This window comes from Eumetopias jubatus, unplaced genomic scaffold, assembly GCF_037043125.1.
Source record: "Eumetopias jubatus isolate StellerSeaLion01/CBP00866 unplaced genomic scaffold, mEumJub1_p1.0 scaffold_7, whole genome shotgun sequence".
Classification (NCBI taxonomy): Eukaryota; Metazoa; Chordata; class Mammalia; order Carnivora; family Otariidae; genus Eumetopias; species Eumetopias jubatus.
This window is the reverse complement of record NW_028274813.1, coordinates 107,845,729-107,866,477: the sequence shown is the minus strand read 5'-3', so window position 1 is coordinate 107,866,477 and position 20,749 is coordinate 107,845,729. Positions and strand designations below refer to the sequence as shown.

Below are 20,749 nucleotides of genomic sequence, written 5' to 3'. Positions count from 1 at the left end.
TCCTTCTACAAATCAGAGGAAAATTTCCAATAAGCCAATTTTTAAATGGGAAAAGTTCATGAACAATTCAAACAAAAAGAAATACAATATACATATTCAAAAAAACCTTTACTCTCTTTTTTTTTAAAGATTTTTTTTTTTATTTATTCATTTGAGACACAGAGATACAGAGAGAGAGAGAGAGAGAGCCTGAGCAGGGAGAGAGGCAGAGGGAGAAGCAGGCTCCCCACTGAGCCAGGAGCCCGATGTGGGGCTCGATCTCAGGACCCCGGGACCATGACCTGAGCCGAAGGCAGACGCTCAACCATCTGAGCCACCCAGGCGCCCCAAACCTTCACTCTCTTAAGAAAAAATGAAAGCTAAAACTATAATGAGTTACAAATATCCACCTATTATTTTAAAATGATAAAAAGGATAAAAGCACACGGTATTATTGAAGGCACAGGAGAAAACACTCTCCATAGCCAAAAGCATTATGAATTAGCACAAATCTATGAACGGAAATTTGGCAACAACTATCAAAATGTTAAATACACATTCTACTTCTAGGAATTTATCTTATAAAAATATTTTATACATTTAGACATGTGCACACTGATATATGTTACAAAACATTCTCCGTAGTGCTGTTTGTAAAAGCAGGAAACTACCTAAACGTTAATCGGTAGGAGAATATTTAATAAAGCATAGTCCAATCAATCACATAGTAAGTAGATGCTAAAAAAAAAAAAATGTGGCAAATGTTTGCATATGCAGAGAACTCTCTGGAAAGATAAAAAAGGAACTGAAAGCAACACCTGTGGTTGAGATAAAGGTAGGAGAGGAACTTCTTTTTCATTATAAAGCCTTTTGTAACTTTTGGTTTTTGTATCAAGTGAATATATTATTGATTCGAAAGTTTTAAAACAATCAAAAATATTAAGTAAACTAATTCCATGTTAGTGGAGAAATATACAAGCAAATCAGCAGTACCGAATAAGATCCCAAAAAAAACATTCAAAAAAAATTTTGGAGACAATAAGAGCTTTACCCTCCTGTAAGTAAAAATAAAATCTAGAGTTGATTAAAAACACACACACATACAAATGTCAGAAATGGATATGCAAGGCACTTTTAATTTACTCATCTTGGAGAGAGAATAGATCATCAAAAATCAGACAAAATCCAAAGCCGCTGTTTAACATATGAAAAACAATGTATTAGACCATGTTAATAGACTAAAGAACAAAGACCACAGAATCATCTCAATAAATGGACAAAAAGCATTTAAACAAATTCCAACACACTTTCATGATTTAAAAAAAAAAATTCAACAAAAAAGGATCTATGAAAAAATCTACAGCTAATAGACTCAATGGTGGAAGACTAGATACATTCCCTCTAAAGAGCTATAAGAATGTCCACTCTTCAAATTCAACAGCATATGAAAAGGATTATACACCATGAGCAAGTGGGGTTTATTTGTGGAATGCAAGGATGGTTCAAAATATGAAAATTAATGAATGTACCACATTAACAGATTGAAAGAAAAAAACACCCATGATCATTCCAATTGAGGGAAGGTGTCTGACAAAATTCGACACCCTTTCAGGATAAAAACACTCAACAAACTAGGAATATAAAGAGACTATTTCAACAAAATAGAGGCGATATATGAAAAACCTACAGCTAACATCATAGTCAATGGTAAAAGACTGAAAGCTTTTTGTCTAAAATCAAGAACTATTAACATTGTACTACAAGTCCTAGCCATTACGTACCCAAAGAAATAAAAGGCATCCCAACTGAAAGGAAGAGAATCATCTTTGTTCGTACACGACATGACTTATATGTAGAAAACTCTAAAGATTCCACAAAAAAACTATTAGAATAAACAAACTCATGAAGTTGTAGGATACAAAATCAACACTCAAAAATATGTGTTTCTAACATTAACAATGACCAATCTGAAAAGGAAATTAAGAAAATAATCCCATTTTTGATAGCATCAAAAAGGATGAAATACTTAGGATAAACTTAACCAAAGAGGTAAAAGACATATGGGGAAAATTACAAAGAAATGTTGAAATTAACACAAATAAATGGAAATATATCCAGTTCTCATGGATCAGGAGACTTAATATTATTAAAATGTTCATACTTCACAGTGATCTACAGATTTAATGCAATCCCTATCAAAATCACAGTGGCATTTTCTGTAGAAACAAAATCATCTTAAAATTCATTTGAAATCTCAAAGGACTCCCAGGAGCCAAAACAATCTCGGAAAAGTCAGAGGCGGCTTCAGTATTTCCTGATGTCAAAACACACAGCAAAGCTATAATAACCAAAACAGTGTGTTACTAGCATAAAGACAGACATATAGACCAATGGAACAGGTATAAGCTCAGAAATAAACCCTCACACATCAGGTCAAATGATCTTCAAAAAAAGTGCTAGGACCACACAATGGGGAAAGAACAGTACCTTCAACAAGTGGTGCTGGGGAAGCTAAATATCCACATGCAAAATAATGAGGCCTTCTGTTACAATATATACAAAAATTAACTAAAAATGGATTAAATAGGGCGCCTGAGTGGCTCAGTTGGTTAAGCGACTGCCTTCGGCTCAGGTCATGATCCTGGAGTCCTGGGATCGAGTCCCACATCGGGCTCCCTGCTCAGCAGGGAGTCTGCTTCTCCCTCTGACCCTCTTCCCTCTCGTGCTCTCTATCTCTCATTCTCTCTCTCTCTCAAATAAATAATTAAAATCTTTAAAAAAACAAAAATAAAAAAATAAAAATGGATTAAATACCTGAAGCTATAAAACTTCTAGAAGAAAACATAGGGGAGACACTTCATGATAATAGATTTGGCAATGATTTTTTTGGATATAACACCAAAAGCACAGGCAACAGATACGTGGGACTACATCAAACTTAAAATCTTCTACTCATCAAAGGAAACAACCAATAGAATGAAAGCCAACCTATGGAATGGCAGAAAATATCTGGAAATCATGTATCTTATCATAGGTTAATATCCAAAATAAATAAAGAACTCCAAAAACTCAACAACAAAAAACCCAATTAAAAAATAGGCAAAGGACTTGAATAGATGACTTTCCAAATAAGATAAATGGCCACAAGCACATGAATATATGTTCATCATTATAAATTAATAGAGAAATGCAAATCAAAACCACAATGAAATACCACTTCACAGCCATTAAGACAGCCACTAAAAAAAAGAGAGAGAGAGAGAGAAAATAAGTGTTAGTGAGGACACAGGGAAACTGGAACCCTTGCGCACTGTTAGTGGGAACATAAAATGATGCAGGCACTATGGAGAACAGCATGGTGGCTACTCAAATAAATAGAATTACCATATGATTCAGCATTCTCACTTTTTGGATATATATCCAAAAGAATTGAAAGGAGAATCTCAAAGAGATACTTGCACACCATGTTCATAGCAGCATTATTCACAATAGCCAAGAAGTGAAAGCAACCAAATGTTCATCTACAGATGAATGGTTTAGCCAAATGTAGTATATGCATACAATGGAATATTAGCCTTAAAAAGTAAGGAAATCCTGTCACATGCCTCAAGGATGAACCTTGAGGGTGCTGTGTTAAGTGAAATAGGCCAGTCACAAAGACAAATACTGAAGGATTCCACTTAGATTCTAAACTAGTCCAATTTTTAGAAACAAAAAATACAATAGTGGTTACCAAGGGGCTAAGGGTAGGAGAAAATGAGGAATTGTTTAATGAGTATCATTTCAGTTTTGCAAGATAAAAAGTTCTAGCAGTCTGTTGCAAACAATCTGAATATACTTAATGCTACTGAATTGTACACTTAAAAATGGTTAAGAGGGCAAATATTTTACCTCAATTTTTTTTACTTTTTTTTTTTTTTTTTTGAGAGAGAGAGAGAGCATGAGCAGGAGGGGAGAGGCAAAGGGAGAGGACAGAGAGAATCCCAAGCAGGATCCACACTCAGCTCAACACAGAAAGATCATGACCTGAGCTAAAACCAAGAGTCGGACGCTCAACCAACCAACTGAGCCACCCAGGTGCCCCAACTTTACCGTAATTTTTAAAATTAAAAAGGAAATTAGAGGGGTGCCTGGGTGGCTCACTTAGGTGTCAGACTGTTGGTTTCGGCTCAGCTCATGATCTCAAGGGTCATGGGATTGAACCCCATGTCCAGCTCTGCGCTTGGCGGCCAATCTGCTGGAGAGTCTCTCTCCCTCTCACTCTTCCCCTCCCCCTGCTGGCACACTCTCTCTCAAATAATTTTTTTTTAAAGGAAATTAGACATACCTCATTAAAAATTATATACCCCCCCGAAAGAATGAAGTACTACTGACGCATGCTATAACACTGGAAATATCAAGCTAAGTAAAAGAAGCCAGGCACAAAAGGCCATATATTATATGAGTCCATTTATATGAAACAGGCAGAATAGGCAAATCTACAGAGACAGAAAGATGATTAGTGGTTTTCAAGGACTGGGAAGAGAGAGGAATGATTGCTAATCAGTACAGTGTTTCTTTTCAGAGTGATAAAAATTTTTTAAATTAAATTGTGGTGATGGATGCATAACTCCATGAATATACTAAAAAACCATTGAATTGTATACTTTTAACAGGGTGAAATTTAAAGTATGTAAATTATATCTCAATGAGGCTGTTATCAAACACCATAAAAGTAACAGCTAACAGATTTGACAACTTAATTGTTTTCAACTTCTCTGTAACGATTTTATAAATTACATAATAAGGTAAGTAACAGGCTGAGATAAAATATTTACAACATATAATATAGAGCTGACTAGTATGCAGTACTCACAATAAACAAATCAATAAGAAAAAAGACAGACTAGGAAAATGAGCAAGAATATGAACAAGCAATAGGAACTACAACTGGTTAATGATCATAAAAACATTCAACTTTAGCAATAAGCAAAGGTAGACAAATTAAAACAAAATATTATTTTCATTTTTTCAGTTTATAAAATTTCTTAAATTATTGATGAAACTGTGGGTAATAGGCACTCAAGAATGTTCACAGAAGTATAACTCTTTGTTTTAGGGTCAGGGATGCAACTGACAGTAGCAAATTAGAAATATGCATATCCTTTCACCTAGTAAAACTAGGTGAAACTAGTAAAACTACTTCAGATTTAAAGAAATAACATACATACTATACGTATGTATTAAATGTTACATATTTAAGGATGTTCACTGGTATAAGTAGCCAAAAAATGGAAACAACCTATATGTTCAGGGAAAGGAGAAAGCTTACGTTTCTGATTATACATGATACATTCTGAAGGAGTTCAAAGAAATGAGGTGACCTTTATGGGAAGGTATGTATATACCCTGACCCTTGAACAACACAGAGGTTAGGGGCACTGACCCCAATGCAGCTGAAAATAGGCATATAACAGAACTCGCCCAAAACTTTACTAATAGCCTACTGTTGACCAGAAGCCTTAGTGATAAACAGTCAACACATTTTGCATGTTATATGTATTATATACTGTATTCTTACAATAAAGGGAGAAGAAAAGCATAAGGAAAAGAAAATACTTTAAAGTATATATATATATCTCTCTCTCTCCAAAAAAAACCCAAACTGCATTAAGTGGACCCATCCAGTTGAAACCATGTAGTTCAATGGTGAACTGTACTATGACACTAAATACAATTCAGATCTGGGCTGTGGAAAATCTCTATTTTTAATGAGCACCTTCAGTAATTCTGATTCCACTATTCATAAAACAAAAATGTTAAATTCATGATCCCTGGTAAATAAAATCCCTTTCATTTTTATTCTTAGGTTATGCCTTTTAGTTTACTTGGTCTTGTATTTCTAAGATGAACTAATGGATTTTTTATTCCTCCACTAAATCATGAACTCCTTGAAGAACCATGTCTTTTTTCTAAGTTTTTAGTTATTCATTTATTTAAGTAATCTTTATACCCAACATGAAGCTCAAACACACAACCACAAGAACAAGGGTCACATGCTCTTCTGACTGAGCCAGCCAGGCAGCCCAAACCATGTCTTAATCTTTCCCAGCAACTAGAATGGTGTTTGGCACAAAAGGCACTTAATAAGGCACCTGAGTGGCTCAGTGATTAAGCATCTGTCTTCAGCTCAGGTCATGATCTCAGGGTCCTGGGATTGAGTCCCAAGTCGGGCTCCCTGCTCAGCCGGGAGTTGGTTGAGTCTCACTCTGCCTCTGCCCCTCCCCACTGCTTGCGGGCTCTCGTTCTCTCTCAAATAAATAAGATCCTTAAAAAAACAAACAAACAAACAAAAACTCAGGGTGCCTGGATGGCTCAGTCGTTAAGCGTCTGCCTCTGGCTCGGGTGATGATCCTGGGGTTCTGGGATCGAGCCCCGCATCGGGCTCTCTGCTCCGCGGGAGGCCTGCTTCTCCCTCTCCCACTCCCCCTGCTTGTGTTCCCTCTTTCACTGTGTCTCTCTCTGTCAAATAAATAAATCTTTAAAAAAAAAAAAAGACACTTAATAAATATTAGTTGAATAATTTTTTTAAAAAAGATTTTATTTACTTGAGACAGTGCATGTGAGAGAGAGCAGACTCCCCACTGAGCAGGGAGCCTGACGTGGGGCTGGATCCCAGGACCCTAAGATCATGACCTGAGTTGAAGGCAGATGGTTAACCAACTGAGCCACCAGGTGCCCCTGAATGAATAAATTTTTAAAAATCAAGAATAATTTTTAAAGTTATGTTGTTTAAAAAGTCACTAATTTCTTGGCAGGACGGGATGGAGAAGATTCTACTTCTATGACCGTGGGTATTCACATAAAAATGAAAACATACTTTATTAAGATCTTTGTTCTTTTGGAATGTTTTACAGTGGCTTGATCCATATGAAAAGGATAAAAATCAGAAAAAGAAAAAAAAAGAGAGAGAGAAAGAACTGAAGAAAATTACCAAAAGAAATAAGGAATGTTCTGTAATTCCATTTTATTTCTCTTTTACTCAAGTAATTTTAGAGGAACTTAAAAAAATTCATTTTTCTCTACTCCAAAATATTAAAAATCAGAAAGATTTTGAGATTAACTACAAATACATGACATTTTAAGAGAATGAATGTTAGCAAAAAACTAAAACCTAGACAACCACTAGGTGAGTTTTCTTTAAAAAATTTGGGTATTGAATTATGAAGAGTCTATAATTTTAACATACTTTTTTTTAATCTAAGGGCTGACATCTAGAGGTAATAAATCGGAATTCCTCATATGTGCTGTGAATTTCATACAAGTCCAAATTGATTTGTTGAAATAAAACTCCATTTCACTTATAGTGTGTGCTGGTAAAGATTATCATGTAAAATTAAAATCTCAAACACTCTTTCAATGTATGCATATGGAATACAAAAACACTTTCAATAGTACTCCAAAAGTAGATTTCACCAAAACAGTGATCCCATTTGTAGATCCAATGAATTCTTTTTTTTTTTTTTAAGATTTTATTTATTTATTTGTCAGAGAGAGAGAGAGTACACAAGCAGGGGGAGCGGCAGGTAGAGGGAGAAGCAGGCTCTCTGAGCACGGAAGATGGATGTGGGACTCAATCCCAGGACCTGGGGATCATGACCTGAGCTGAAGGCAGACTCAACCAACTGAGCCACCCAGGCCAGGCGTCCCACAATGAATTCTACTAAAGAAAAAATTCAAGTTTTTTTCCTAAATAAAACTGAGAGCAAAAGATGTTACAAAACTGATAACATACTTGAAAGAACAATTTAAAAAAACCTTTTTATTTTTAATATCTTATGTTATATAATAGGAAGAACACTGGCTTTTGGAAGCGAACTTGTATTCAAATTCTGGCCCCAACGCTTAAGTTTTATGAATTCCTTTGTGCAGACCTCAGCTACTTCTTACGAAATATTTAGGCTACTGGTCTAAACTTCCAAAGTTGTTTGGAAGCTTAAATGAGATAACAAATATAAAGCTCCTAGCTTAATGCTTGTCCAAGTAGGTGCCCAATAATTTTTATTTATCTCATTTCTCTCCTTAACTCATATATTAAAGACTTCATGATAATCATTTTTTAGAAGATTTATTTATTCATTTTAGAGAGAGGGAAAGAGAAAATCCTCAAGTAGACTCCTCGCTGAACCTGACATGAGGCTGGATCCCAGGACCTTGAGATCATGACCTGAGCCCAAATCAGGAGTCAGCCACTTAACTGACTGAGCCACCCAGGCACCCCTTCATGATAATCATTTTTAACTCAGCCTTAAAATATTCTACATGGGGCGCCTGGGTGGCTCAGTCATTAAGCGTCTGCCTTCGGCTCAGGTCATGATCCCAGGGTGCTGGGATCGAGCCCCGCATCAGGCTCCCTGCTCCGCGGGAAGCCTGCTTCTCCCTCTCCCACTCCCCCTGCTTGTGTTCCCTCTCTCGCTGTGTCTCTCTGTCAAACAAATAAATAAATAAATAAAATCTTTTAAAAAAAATATTCTACATATTAAGTGTTAATTGTTTTCTATTATTGGATATTTAGGTTATTTCTAATTCTTATATTAGTTAAGTGTTTTCTATTATTGGATATTTAGGTTATTTCTAATTTTTATATTAGTAATAATGTTACAGTGAATATTCTTAGACTTTTAGTTTCCAAAGGTGGAATTAACAGATCAGAAAGTATTTTTTTCAAGATTTTATTTATTTAAGAGAGAGAGACAGAGACAGCGACAGAGAACACTAGCGAGCACGAGCCTGGAGGAAAGGGAGAAGCAGGCTCCCCACTGAGCAAGACACCTGACGTAGGGCTCGATCCCAGGACCCTGGGAACATGACCCAAGCTGAAGACAGATGCTTAACTGACTGAGCAACTCAGGCGCCCCTCAGAAGTATTTTTAAGCTCTTGCTACATATTGCCAAACTGTACTCTCAAAGAGCTGATACTGCTACCAGCAGTTTACATACATTTTAACAAATCTTATCAATACAGGACAGAAATATGTATTTTTATATCTAGTACTACAGACAAGATTTAAAACCTTGATGTTTCCTAGTTGCATTTCCTCTTTACTAACTTACCTATTCATACATTTTGCCTTACAGAATCTTAGTAGACTCCCCCATATTGATTTGTGAGAGTTCTTTCCTTTAGTCTTATGTTTGATTAAAATATTTTCTATTTGGTATTTACTTTTATACTTGGGCTTTTTAAAAAAAAACCATGATGCATACATAGAGGCTTTAACATCTTTATGTAATCAACTCTATCCACCATTTTCTTTGTGATTTCCTAAAATTGTATATAAACATAAATTGCTAAGTTTACATTTAAAGTTTATGTGGTATAGGGACGCCTAGGTGGTTCACTTGGTTAAGCAGCTGACTCTTGGTTTCAGCATGGGTTGGGTTCCTGTGGTCATGTGACTGAGCCCTGAGTTGGGCTCTGTGCTCAGCGCGGAGTCTGCTTCAGATTCTCACTCCCACTCCCTCTCCTTCCTGCTCACTCCCTCATGCTCCCTCAAATAAATAAATAAAATCTTTAAAAAAATAAAGTTTATGTGGGGAGGTGCTGAAAAGAAGCATAAAATGTTATGAGTACTTATATTATACACAAGTGATTTTCCCTTCCAATCCATCTTAATGTATTAGAATCATTAATTCTAAAATTAAAACAAAATTTAAGAGCAGAAATAAAATATTCAAAAATATGGCTGTAAAATAAAGTGAAGCAAAATTCTAGGAACTGCAAAGGACATGTAGAAATAATTTAGCCTTTTTATTTCTACCTACCTTAAAGCGATTTAATTCTAACATTACATTCAACATCCAGCTTCTTTTGAACTGCAATATCCCCATATTTGGCACATCTAAAGCTTATTTACATTTTTGTCTTAATAAATTTAGCAGCAGTAGTGCCAAAGAATTAGAGAGAACTAATCTCTGCTCAAATCTGCAAGTACTGTAGCAATAAAGTAGTACGGCTCAAGAAAAGCAATGGCTTAAAATTATCTTCCAGTCACCCAGATATCTACTGACAAATTTCTTTAAAAAAAAGGAAAGAAGGGGCCCCTGGGTGGCTCAGATGGTTAAGCATCTGTCTTCGGCTCAGGTCATGATCTCCAGGTCTTAGGATCAAGCCCCAAATTGGACTCCCAGCTCAGTGGGGAGTCTGCTTCTGCCCCCTTTCTTTGCCTCTCCCCCTCCTTGTGCTCTCTCTCTCTCAAATGAATAAATAAAATCTTTTTAAAAATAAAAATAAATAAATATATATACATATATATTAAAAAGGAAAAAAATGGATTGCCAAAATTGGGTTCTTCCTTTGATGGACCATCCTACCTGCCCCGTGACTACCACACCCAAGTCCTCCAGCTAGCTGGTCTTCAACTCATATGAAACTCAATTTGTGCTGGGGAGACTGGGCCAAAGCAGCGTAGAACCCCCGGCAAAGTCTGAAATGTTGCATTTCAAACACCATATATACTATATGTCTGATCTTTAAATTCCATGCCAGTAAAATCTTGTATGTTGGATTTCTTTGTTAAACTGTACATACTTGCTTCTGAATCTAAATGGCTGGCTCATTAATGTCACAATTTAAGATTTTTAATTTCATATTTACAATTACATAGAGCGGTTCTCTTTACTGATTCTGATTGTCAAGATTCCTTTCCAACCCAAAAAAGTCTTTCATTCTTAGTTCCCAAGAACTAAGAACCCTTAAAAACAAAGACACCTATTTATGAAACACAGATGCCTTCGGGCTTCTGGACCACTATAGAAACATTAATCAAAATATTAAATAAAAAGACAGAATATTATCTACAAAGGAATACAGATTTAGAAGGTAAATCTTAGATTTTGTTTTGAAAGTCAGAAGCCAGTGCTGCCAAATTAGGAAGAAAAGTTTCTAGGAAAAAAACCCACCTACAGAAAAAATTAGTGCTCTGATTTTCCAAAATTCAAGTACAGAAGAGCACAGCTTGTATTGAATTGTTAGAAGGCAAATTTTCTAAAAGCACAGAAGAGTGAATCATAAAACCTTTGAATGCCCTTTCCAATACTTATCAGAGCCTGCGTCCTTGAATTTGCATCACCTGATCTCCAGGCAGTGGCTACCAGGCATGTGGAGGAAGGCAAACTCAATTATAAAAAAAATGAGAGGAGAAGGAAACTGTGAAATCTAATCCAATGCCAGCGGAGCCCTTGGCAGAAAACACTGGTAACCAACATTATTAAGATATAGCAGAAACCTTACCCGTGCTGCACAAAACAAGATGGATCATTTTAACTATTTAAAAGTGCTGAAGCATCTGCTGCCTTTCTTCCTAAGGCAAAACCAAATTTATATACATACACACACACACACACACACACACACACACATCTATATATATGAATTATATATATATGAATTATATATTTCAAACCTTTTCTATAAATTATTCATACATCTTCCCAAGCCTAAAATAATTGTAATTTTCTATATAGAAGTGTTTTATTTTAAAAAGGAAAGAAATCAACCTAGCTTTGTAAAATACTGAGACTATAAACCCAATATACCTAGGTTGTTGGTCTTCCCTAGGAAGTTATTAGTATATCGTCCCACATTCAAGTTAGAACTAGTTGTAACAAAGCTCAGGAAAATCCAAATATATGTAACCCAGATGAAAGATTTTCATGGCGTTAATGGAAAAGACTGTTTAACAAACATTAAAACTTAAAACAGAAGCCACTTTCCAAGATTTAAAAAGAGAAAGATAGGGGGCACCTGGCTGGCTCAATTGGTAGAGTATGCGACAGTTTTAAGTTGTAAGTTCCCCATGTTGGATGTAGAGATTCCTTAAAAATAAAATCTTAAAAAAAAAATGATTAAAACATAAACAAGTGACTTGTTTAATCACAAACTGAAGAAATGACATCCATGTGATCAATTAAAATGTGTCATAGTATTCCAGATACTTGTTTGCAGCATCCAAATGCTTTCCAAAAAATATTACACATTAAGAATTAAGGAGGACCAAGAGGAGACCATCTTCACAATTTCCAATTTTTTATGACAATTCTTAGTTAAAAACCAGATTTAAGATAAAATGCCTGTGAATTTACTTTACTTTATCCTTTTCTTTACAGTCTGTGTCCTCAATGAGAAAAGAATTAAACTATAATGAGTTCTAAAGAAAGACTACAAACATAAAATTGTATGATTAAAAACATCATTTACTTATTAGTTCCTCACTTCTAAACTTCTTCCCATCTACCCCTCTCAAAGAGGTGACAGGAAGATAAAAGTAGTTTTTCTTTCTTTCTTTTTTTTTTTTTTTTTTTTTTAGAGAGAGGGCATGTGCTGGCGGGGAATGGACAGGGGGTCAGAGGGAGAGAGAGAAACAATCTGAAGCAGGCTCCACACTCAGCACGGAGCCCGAAGTGGGGCTCCATCTCACAACCCTGAGATCATGCATGACCTGAGCCAAAATCAAGAGTCGGACACTTAACCAATTGAGCCACCCAGATACCCCAAAAGTAGCTTTCTTTAAAAACAAACAACAAAAAACACCTCAACCATAAAAATTATGATCCACATTATTCCTCCAAAGAAGAAACCACTTAAATTATTCTCAAGCAAGAGAACAAATAAACTTCTAATTTCCTTGTCTTTGGAGAGTTAAGTAAGAATGGTCGCAAAAGAAAATCAGTAGAAACCCTCTTAACTGGCTTGCTCTTAACTGAACTGATGTTCTCCATTGCCTCTATACATCCTGACTGGTGCTCTGGCAAGCTGACTGCTTGTACCAGCAGATCACTCTCCAGTGCAGAAGCACTGGGGAGCCAGAGGTGTTTATTCTCAAACCTGTGTACACCAGTTGCACTTGCAATTATGAAACTTATTATAAAACTGATAAAATGTAAGTGCAAAAAGGAAGAGTTGCTGTTTTTATGAACACTAAGCTGAATGCTCTGCAAAGACCAAACAAAAGCAAGCCGCTTTAAAAAAAAATGCAATGAAATTAAGTGAGTGGTGTAACTATAAAAGACTTTTTTCCCAAGTTGTAACAGATTCTGCAAATTGCTGCACAAAAGTCTTTAAAAAAAAAAACAACACTAAAAACCGGAAAATCTGCAGTCTCAAAGAAAGGCCCTGACCTCCACCAAAAGACTGGCAAGTGGATATACATTAATATGGTTTACCTTAAAATAAAATGTTTAAGTTATTAACTATCATTTTTATCAGTTGGTTCCAATCTGGATAAGAGAAAATGTTGTATCCTTTGGTAATCAAGCAGAACACTGAATGAGAACATCAGAAATAATGCTCAACAACAATTATTATTCCTCCTACCAATCTATGGGAAATCCATAGACACATGATACAAACTTATTCAGATGTACTACTTAAGACTTTTAAAAACCAGAGAAGGGGGTTACCTGGCTGGCTCACTCAATAGAGCACGTGACTCTCGATCTCGGGTTTGTGAGTTTGAGCCCCCCTTTGGGTGCAGAGATTACTCAGAAATAAAATCTTTTAAAAAATGAATTAATGAAAAATAAAAACCTGAAGACATCCCTTGAGAAGGTATAATTTGGCTTAAATTTGATATAAAGCAAACCTTGCGATGACTCAACGCATTAACTTTTACACATGTACTCTAAATGAAGGCAAAGCTGTTTTCTGTTAGCCTTTGAAATAATTAAAACTATTAAAGATTACTTAAAGGCCCCATTTTTAAAAAATGTAGTTGCTCTTTCAAAAATTTACCTGAGTCAAGGAAAACAGAAATAACTAAATCACTAACAAACATAAAACTATTAATGGATGTTTACAATATACTCTAAACAATTTTATTATTCTAAATAAAATAATATTAAAGAACTGAAGGAAAATATCTTGCCTCTGAACAAACATAACAAAATAATTTTAATCCAAAATGACTTGTCCTTTTGACTTTCATAATTGTAAATTCGATAGCTGAGCAGCACCAAAAGTGACACATTGTACAAATAAGATATTTCAAACAAAGTACACTTCTAACACATGGTGCTCAGTATACTATGAAGATTAAAATTTCCTGTGCCCCATTTTTTACTGATATGGGTCAACAATATATGTGGCTAAGAATCTCCTGGGTTAAGTCAGTATTTGAGATTCTCCTCTTCATTAAAACAAAATCAGAAATAAACATAAACACACACACACAAAACAATGACTGACTAGAACACAACAGAAATATCTTTAAATTACTCTCTGAAATAAGTAGTGTCTATGGATTTAAACATGTGATACATATTAAACATGTGGTATATATATCTTTGTAATTAGGGGAAAAAATGTAGAGTATATTAAATATCCAAGTCACTGACTGACCATAGGGATCACAATGGGGGTGGAAACAATAAAGGGGAGGACCTCTTTTCTCCCTACTCTATTTCCCATCCCTACCATAAGCCACTATTTATGATAGATAACATGGTATGCCTCGGTTGTATTTGAATGGTAAAATGATTAAAATTCACTGAATTAGAGTGAAGTAAAAGACTCTATCTACTGTATTTAAATAAACTGGAGAGCTAATAGATGCTTACCGAACTACCATGTAACAAATTCATAGATAGCTATTATGGGAATATATAGATGAATACAGCAGAACCCTTCCATTCTGAGGAACCAACAACAAAATGTTGTAAGAACATGCAAGAAAGTGAAATCAATTCAGGATGGGGGAAGGAACAGACAGATAATAGGGGGAAATCTTAGAAAGAGTCATGGAAAAGGTTTTTAAAAGCATTGAAAATAAGCCTAATAGAACAAATAGGATTTTGGGGTATCTGGGTGGCAGCTGTTGGGCCCCGCATCGGGCTCCCTGCTCTGCGGGAGGCCTGCTTCTCCCTCTCCCACTCCCTCCTTTTGTTCCTGCTCTTGCTATCTCTTTCTGCGTGTCAAATAATTAAATAACATCTTTAAAAAAAAACAAAACAAACCAGGATTTTAATGATAGGCAAAAATAATGAACCAAGCATTTTACTTTACAACCACCTTTACTTCATCTCCCAATTCTTCTAGTTAACTAAGGACAATGAAACGAACTCTCTTTAATACATGGTTCCAAAATGAAAGACTTAAATTACTCATTGTTCAAGAAATAACAAAATGAGTTTAAGAATGGATAACAGTTACCTGTTATGCACAAACAATGAATCATGGAACACTACATCAAAAACTAATGATGTAATGTAGGGTGATTAACATAACAATAAAAAATTTAAAAAAAGAATGGATAACAATTACCTAATAAAACTGGGGATACCAAAACTATTGTGATTTTGGCTAGAAACATGAACCATATAGAAAACCATTCAAGTTACATCAGAACATCTCAAAATCCACTTAAATCTAATGGTTAAGGCCAAAAGGGGGGGGTGAAAAATTAAATTTACTTGTCACATTCTGGAGTCAAGTGATAATTGTGATGAACTAGCTGGCTATAGGTCAAAACTAACTCTTATGAGGTTGTAATGATTTTAAATATATATATATATATATATTTTAGAAACAAAGAGAATGCCAGAAGCCATTTAATTTTTCAAAAAATACTGTTTTCCTATATTCAAAACAAATGATCTACCGGCAAAAGTAATCCTTTAGAAAAGTGAATTCCAGGGCGCCTGGGTGGCTCAGTTGGTTAAGCGACTGCCTTCGGCTCTGGTCATGATCCTGGAGTCCCGGGATCGAGTCCCACATCGGGCTCCCTGCTCAGCGGGGAGTCTGCTTCTCCCTCTGACCCTCTTCCCTCTCGTGTTCTCTCATTCTCTCTCTCTCAAATAAATAAATAAAATCTTTAAAAAAAATCCTATTAAAGAAAAGTGAATTCCATGATGTAGTAGTCATGGACGACTGAAGGAGAAAGTCTTTTAATAACTTTAAAGCATCTTATAGATTCTTTTATTTTGTTCTTTGCCAAATAGGGCTTTAAAAGATGTTCATCCTAAACTCTGCAAATTACTCAAAATCTTTTTTCAATAAATCTTTTTCACATTCACTGAACATTCCCTCCCCTGAATATTTACCGAATCAATAAACCTCCACAAATTACTTTCTGGTAAGATCGTTTTATGCGTAACGAAAATGATGACTTTTAATTCTATGGTAACAATGAGAAATTAGAAATCTATTTATAAACCACCAAGCAATTCTGTAACACCTATTTATTGTGTGTATACCACAAACAATGGATTCATTCAATAAAAACTAGTATTCAAATCAAATTATATTTTAAATGTACAGTCAATTTTTATTATGTGTGGTAACTGTTCTATAAAGTCACCACAAACAATGAATTAGTGAATACTGAACCACTGCTCCCAGGGAATACACCGGGCTAGGTTCCTGCAAGCCCTGATCACGTTTTCATCAACTCATCACTATGTAACCTTGTTTCAGATATGTTTCTGTTCAAGGACACCTTATTTAATATAGAATTTATTTATTACTTAATAATAACTTTATTTAATAATATAATTCATTAACATTGACCTCACAGCCAATAGCATTAATTCATGTCTGAACAAAAGTGAATACATATGTATTTTTTCTCCATTAGGCACATCACAGCCTTTTTGCATCTAGGAACACTAGACAGAGCTTCAGCACGATGGTTGGGGGCTATTTAACACTGAAATCACCAACAAAAATCACAAAAATGCAAAAAACATGGCACTAAATAGAGCACAAAAGAGGACATGTCCTTACAGTATGAGAGATGAAAACAAGAAGGCAAGAGTCACCTTGTGTGAAAGTGCGAGTCAGAAGACTCAAATTTTTCACCACTCGGCACATGTCCATAAATAACCATGAAACTGTTGTAATGATTTTGGACTTACAAATAAATGAGATAGCAGACATTCACAAACACAGAATGTGCAAATAACAAGAATTGACAGTACAAAGAAAGCCTAATTAAATAAATCTCATGGGAAATATTTGAGTACTTCAATCCAGTCAATTTTATAAATACAAGGGTTTACTTACTGGTCATCAAGGATGGGAAAAACTTTATAGCATTGTTTTTAAATTATCACACAAAAACACCAGATTGAAGCAATTTATAAGTTTCCAGATAAAGAATAAAGATGGAAAAATTATTTAAAATTTACTGCCGAGGGACGCCTGGGTGGCTCAGTCGGTTAAGCGTCTGCCTTCAGCTCGTCATGATCCCAGGGTTCTGGGATCAAGTCCCACATTGGGCTCCTTGCTCAGTGGGGAGACTGCTTCTCCCTTCTCCCTTCTCCCTATATGCTCTCCCTCTGCCTCAAGTAAATAAACAAAATCTTTAAAAAAAAAAAGCAGTAAGATACAAAATGCAAATTATGATAGAAAAAGGCATGAAAAGACTATCAGTGCAGACAATTAGAAATTAACACAACAAATATATTCAAGCAAAGTACCTCAGTGAAATAAAAATTAACTTAAAATTCTCTCAATTCTAACTTAAACTATTATCCAGTATAACTATAATTTGTGTCCAGTTTGCATTTCTACTCTTTATAACAAAATTTAGATACATATGTGAACATCATCTATTCACACTGGTACCTGAAATTTGTATTACTGAAAATGAAAACAGCAAGATACATTAATTAAGACCAGAAGAGAATCTGAGAACTGGTAATCAAATCAAATAAAAGCCACCAACATTTCTTTCCTTTTAAATTTCAGATGAAGTTCACTATAGCACAGTTTTTGGCAGCAAAAAACTAGAAAAATTTGTCTTTTAATAGAGGACTTATTTAAATCATGGAATAGTACATAGTTTTTTAATAAGAAATGAGCTAGAATGTGTGTGTGTGTGTGTGTGTGTGTATACGCATCTGCTCACATACTGTATGTGTGTATACATGGCCTTCAATTAAAAATGTGAAACAAGACAGACGAGAGATGTCTATATTAGGGGAAAAAAAGGCAAGTCAGAATATGGTGTAAAGTATGATTCCTTCTTGAAAAACAAGAAATGTAACTTGTTTATATATGCATACACACTGAACCACTAATGAGGAAGGGACTTTGACACTTTCATTTTTTATAATGAGCATGTATAAGTTTTATAAGCATACAATAGGTTCTTGGCAAGTGTTAGATTACCTTGTTATAGGTATTTTTAAAATAAAACAATGCGATATAAAATTCATGTTGTTTGAAAATGATTCCTATAAACTTATTCAGGTAAATCCTGTTAAATATAATTAAAAACAAACATTTCCCAATTCAAAGAATTTCAGTATGTTCTCAAAATTTAACACTAACCAATCCCCCCAAGCTGAAATGTTTATTGATTTATAACAAGGGTCAGCAAACTTTTTCTGTAAACGTCAGACAGTAAATATTTTAGGTTTTGCAGACAAACATGGTCTCTGCTACATATTATTCTTTTTGTTCCTGTCTTTGGTTTTTTTAACAACCCTTTGGGAATACACACACACACACACACACACACACACACACACACACACACACTAGGTTATTAGATCCACACACAAAAAAACAGACCACAGGCTGAATGTGCCTTGCTGGCCACAGCTTGTCAACCACTAACTTACGACAATAAACCAGCAACTGGACATCTGATATCTTAAATATATTATGACAAAGGTATCAGAAATCACAACAGTCAGTTTTATTCTACGTTAAATAAAGCAAGGTAGTATTGGAGAAATTAAAATTACAGGTCGATTAATACACTGAATTCTATTAATATGTTAGACATTAATCAAACAATGATAAAACACAGCAAATAACATTTTAAGTATTCATATTATAAAACCATGATCATGTGTGCACCTGCAAAGCACACATATCCACTTGAAAAAGTCAGCTGAAACTGAAATACTACACATCAAAGCTCAAATCTCCTTTTATAATAACTAAAACCATTTACTCATTCAAATAATCAAAACTAGCCAGTCATTTGTTTTGGATGTCATCAACCCTTGAAAACTAAGAATTGAATTCAGAGGCTGGTAGTATTACTAGGTTTTAATTTTTTAATTTGTAAGGGTTACTGTAAAATATTAATCAACAATCTAAAATATTACACTTTAAAAGTTTATATTCTGGGAAACTTTTTAATATTTACTGTGTCAGCAACCATCACTGGAAACGTGACTATACTTTTTTTCTTTGCCTAAAAGATAGCTTTTATATATTTGATTTTGTTTAAAACTGTAAGATCCTTATTGTAATCTGAATGCCACTACCAAAGGAAAATTCCATTATGAATAATAAACTGGGTCAAATTGAAACTCTAAAATGAAAATGTATCTCCCCACCCCCACCCCAAGTAACCAAATAACCATTATAGAATAATCTTACCTAGACTGGTGGGTTTTATCAGTTCATCCAGTAAATCATAAAATGGTAATTTTTGAAGTTTTATATCCGGATGGACTGGGTGAAGAGCTGATGTAAGATGTGGAAGTTCCAGTTCATGTTTAGGTCCCAGAAGAGAAACAGGGAGTAACGGTGATGATGCAGGGTGACCATCATAAGTGAGTTGTGGAATGGTAGATGGAGACAAAGTTGCTGGCATAGGACTTGAATGGACATTGGGGATGGACAAGTCCGCGGGCGTCATGATTTTCTGGGGGAACCTCCGCCTATAGAGTTCTTTAATTTTCATTTGTACAGCAGGACTGCAGCCAGCCTTTAGCAAATGCAGGGCTTTTGTGAGAAGTTCGTGTTTGCGTCCGTGCTTGTTTCTCCCAGCGTAGCCCAACAGTACTTGGAGTTCAGAAACTCTAAGGCTCATAACCATTTGCTTAGAGACAAAACAAAATGTAAAACGTTAGTATTCCAATAGTATAATTTACAACATTAAACAATACTTTATTCTAACCCTTTCCCCTCATGGTTTACTTTAAAGGCCAGTCAGTTACAATCAATTCTAGTTATTTCCAACTTAAAATAAGTAACCAAAAATTTTTAAAAATTAATACTCAAAAATTCAGTGACTTCTACCCAAGGTTATGAAAGATGTAAGATGAAGTATACACCAGGTAGAACCACATCTCACCTCATTCCACTGTTTTGATGCAATTGTCAGCTATTCATCAAGCACTTACTGAGTCTTCAGGAGAGTGCTGAGTGCTATGTGGATGGCAAAATATTAGGATGAGCCCTCAAGAACGTTGTTCTCTTAGGGGAAAAGTATGTAACTATACATGAAACATAAATGCCCACCTCAAACACCAGACGCAAGCAGGGTATAAATAACATACTATCAGGTATTACGTTCCATGCTGACCCTGGAATTTGTAGGACTTAAAAACTATATATCCTTTTTGACCCATTATTTACCAGATAGACTTGGTATTTTCATATGGGTGTCACTAAATCTTTATTATTTCCCCAAGGTGTTATCCTCTTCCTTCCTTACACACGAGGAAACTATGTAATTAAGAAAGGTCAAGTAACTTACCTAAGGTCATATAGCTACTAAGTAGCAGTAAGGATTCAAACCCAGATATGTATGATTCTAAAGCCCACTCTCTTTTCACTAAACCTTTAGGAAAAGGACAGAGCTGGAAACATAATATTGACTCACTCCACTGGCAGGGCCAGGCTAAAACGTCTAGGAATTCAATCCACATGCCATAATGTGGAAGGCTGTAATAAAGAAATCTATTTAATTTTAACTCTTTGTTCCCAAACTTGTTTGGTCGCTGTTTGTCCTTTTTCTCCAATTACTAAGAGACCACCAACAGGAAA

General features: G+C 35.1%; 1 protein-coding gene across 3 annotated transcripts in view; it reads right to left on the bottom strand.

Moving 5' to 3' along the window:
- PIAS1 (protein inhibitor of activated STAT 1) overlaps nucleotides 1-20,749 on the bottom strand; it is a 117,402-nt gene that overhangs the window by 67,034 nt on the left and 29,619 nt on the right. For 2 of the 3 annotated variants that reach the window (XM_028100217.2, XM_028100219.2), the window contains exon 2: nucleotides 19,355-19,799. In XM_028100217.2, the coding sequence (XP_027956018.1) occupies nucleotides 19,355-19,799 (445 nt within the window). Of the gene's footprint in view, nucleotides 1-19,354; nucleotides 19,800-20,054; nucleotides 20,079-20,749 lie in introns of those variants that run through there. The other variant, XM_028100218.2, reaches the window with a different exon arrangement.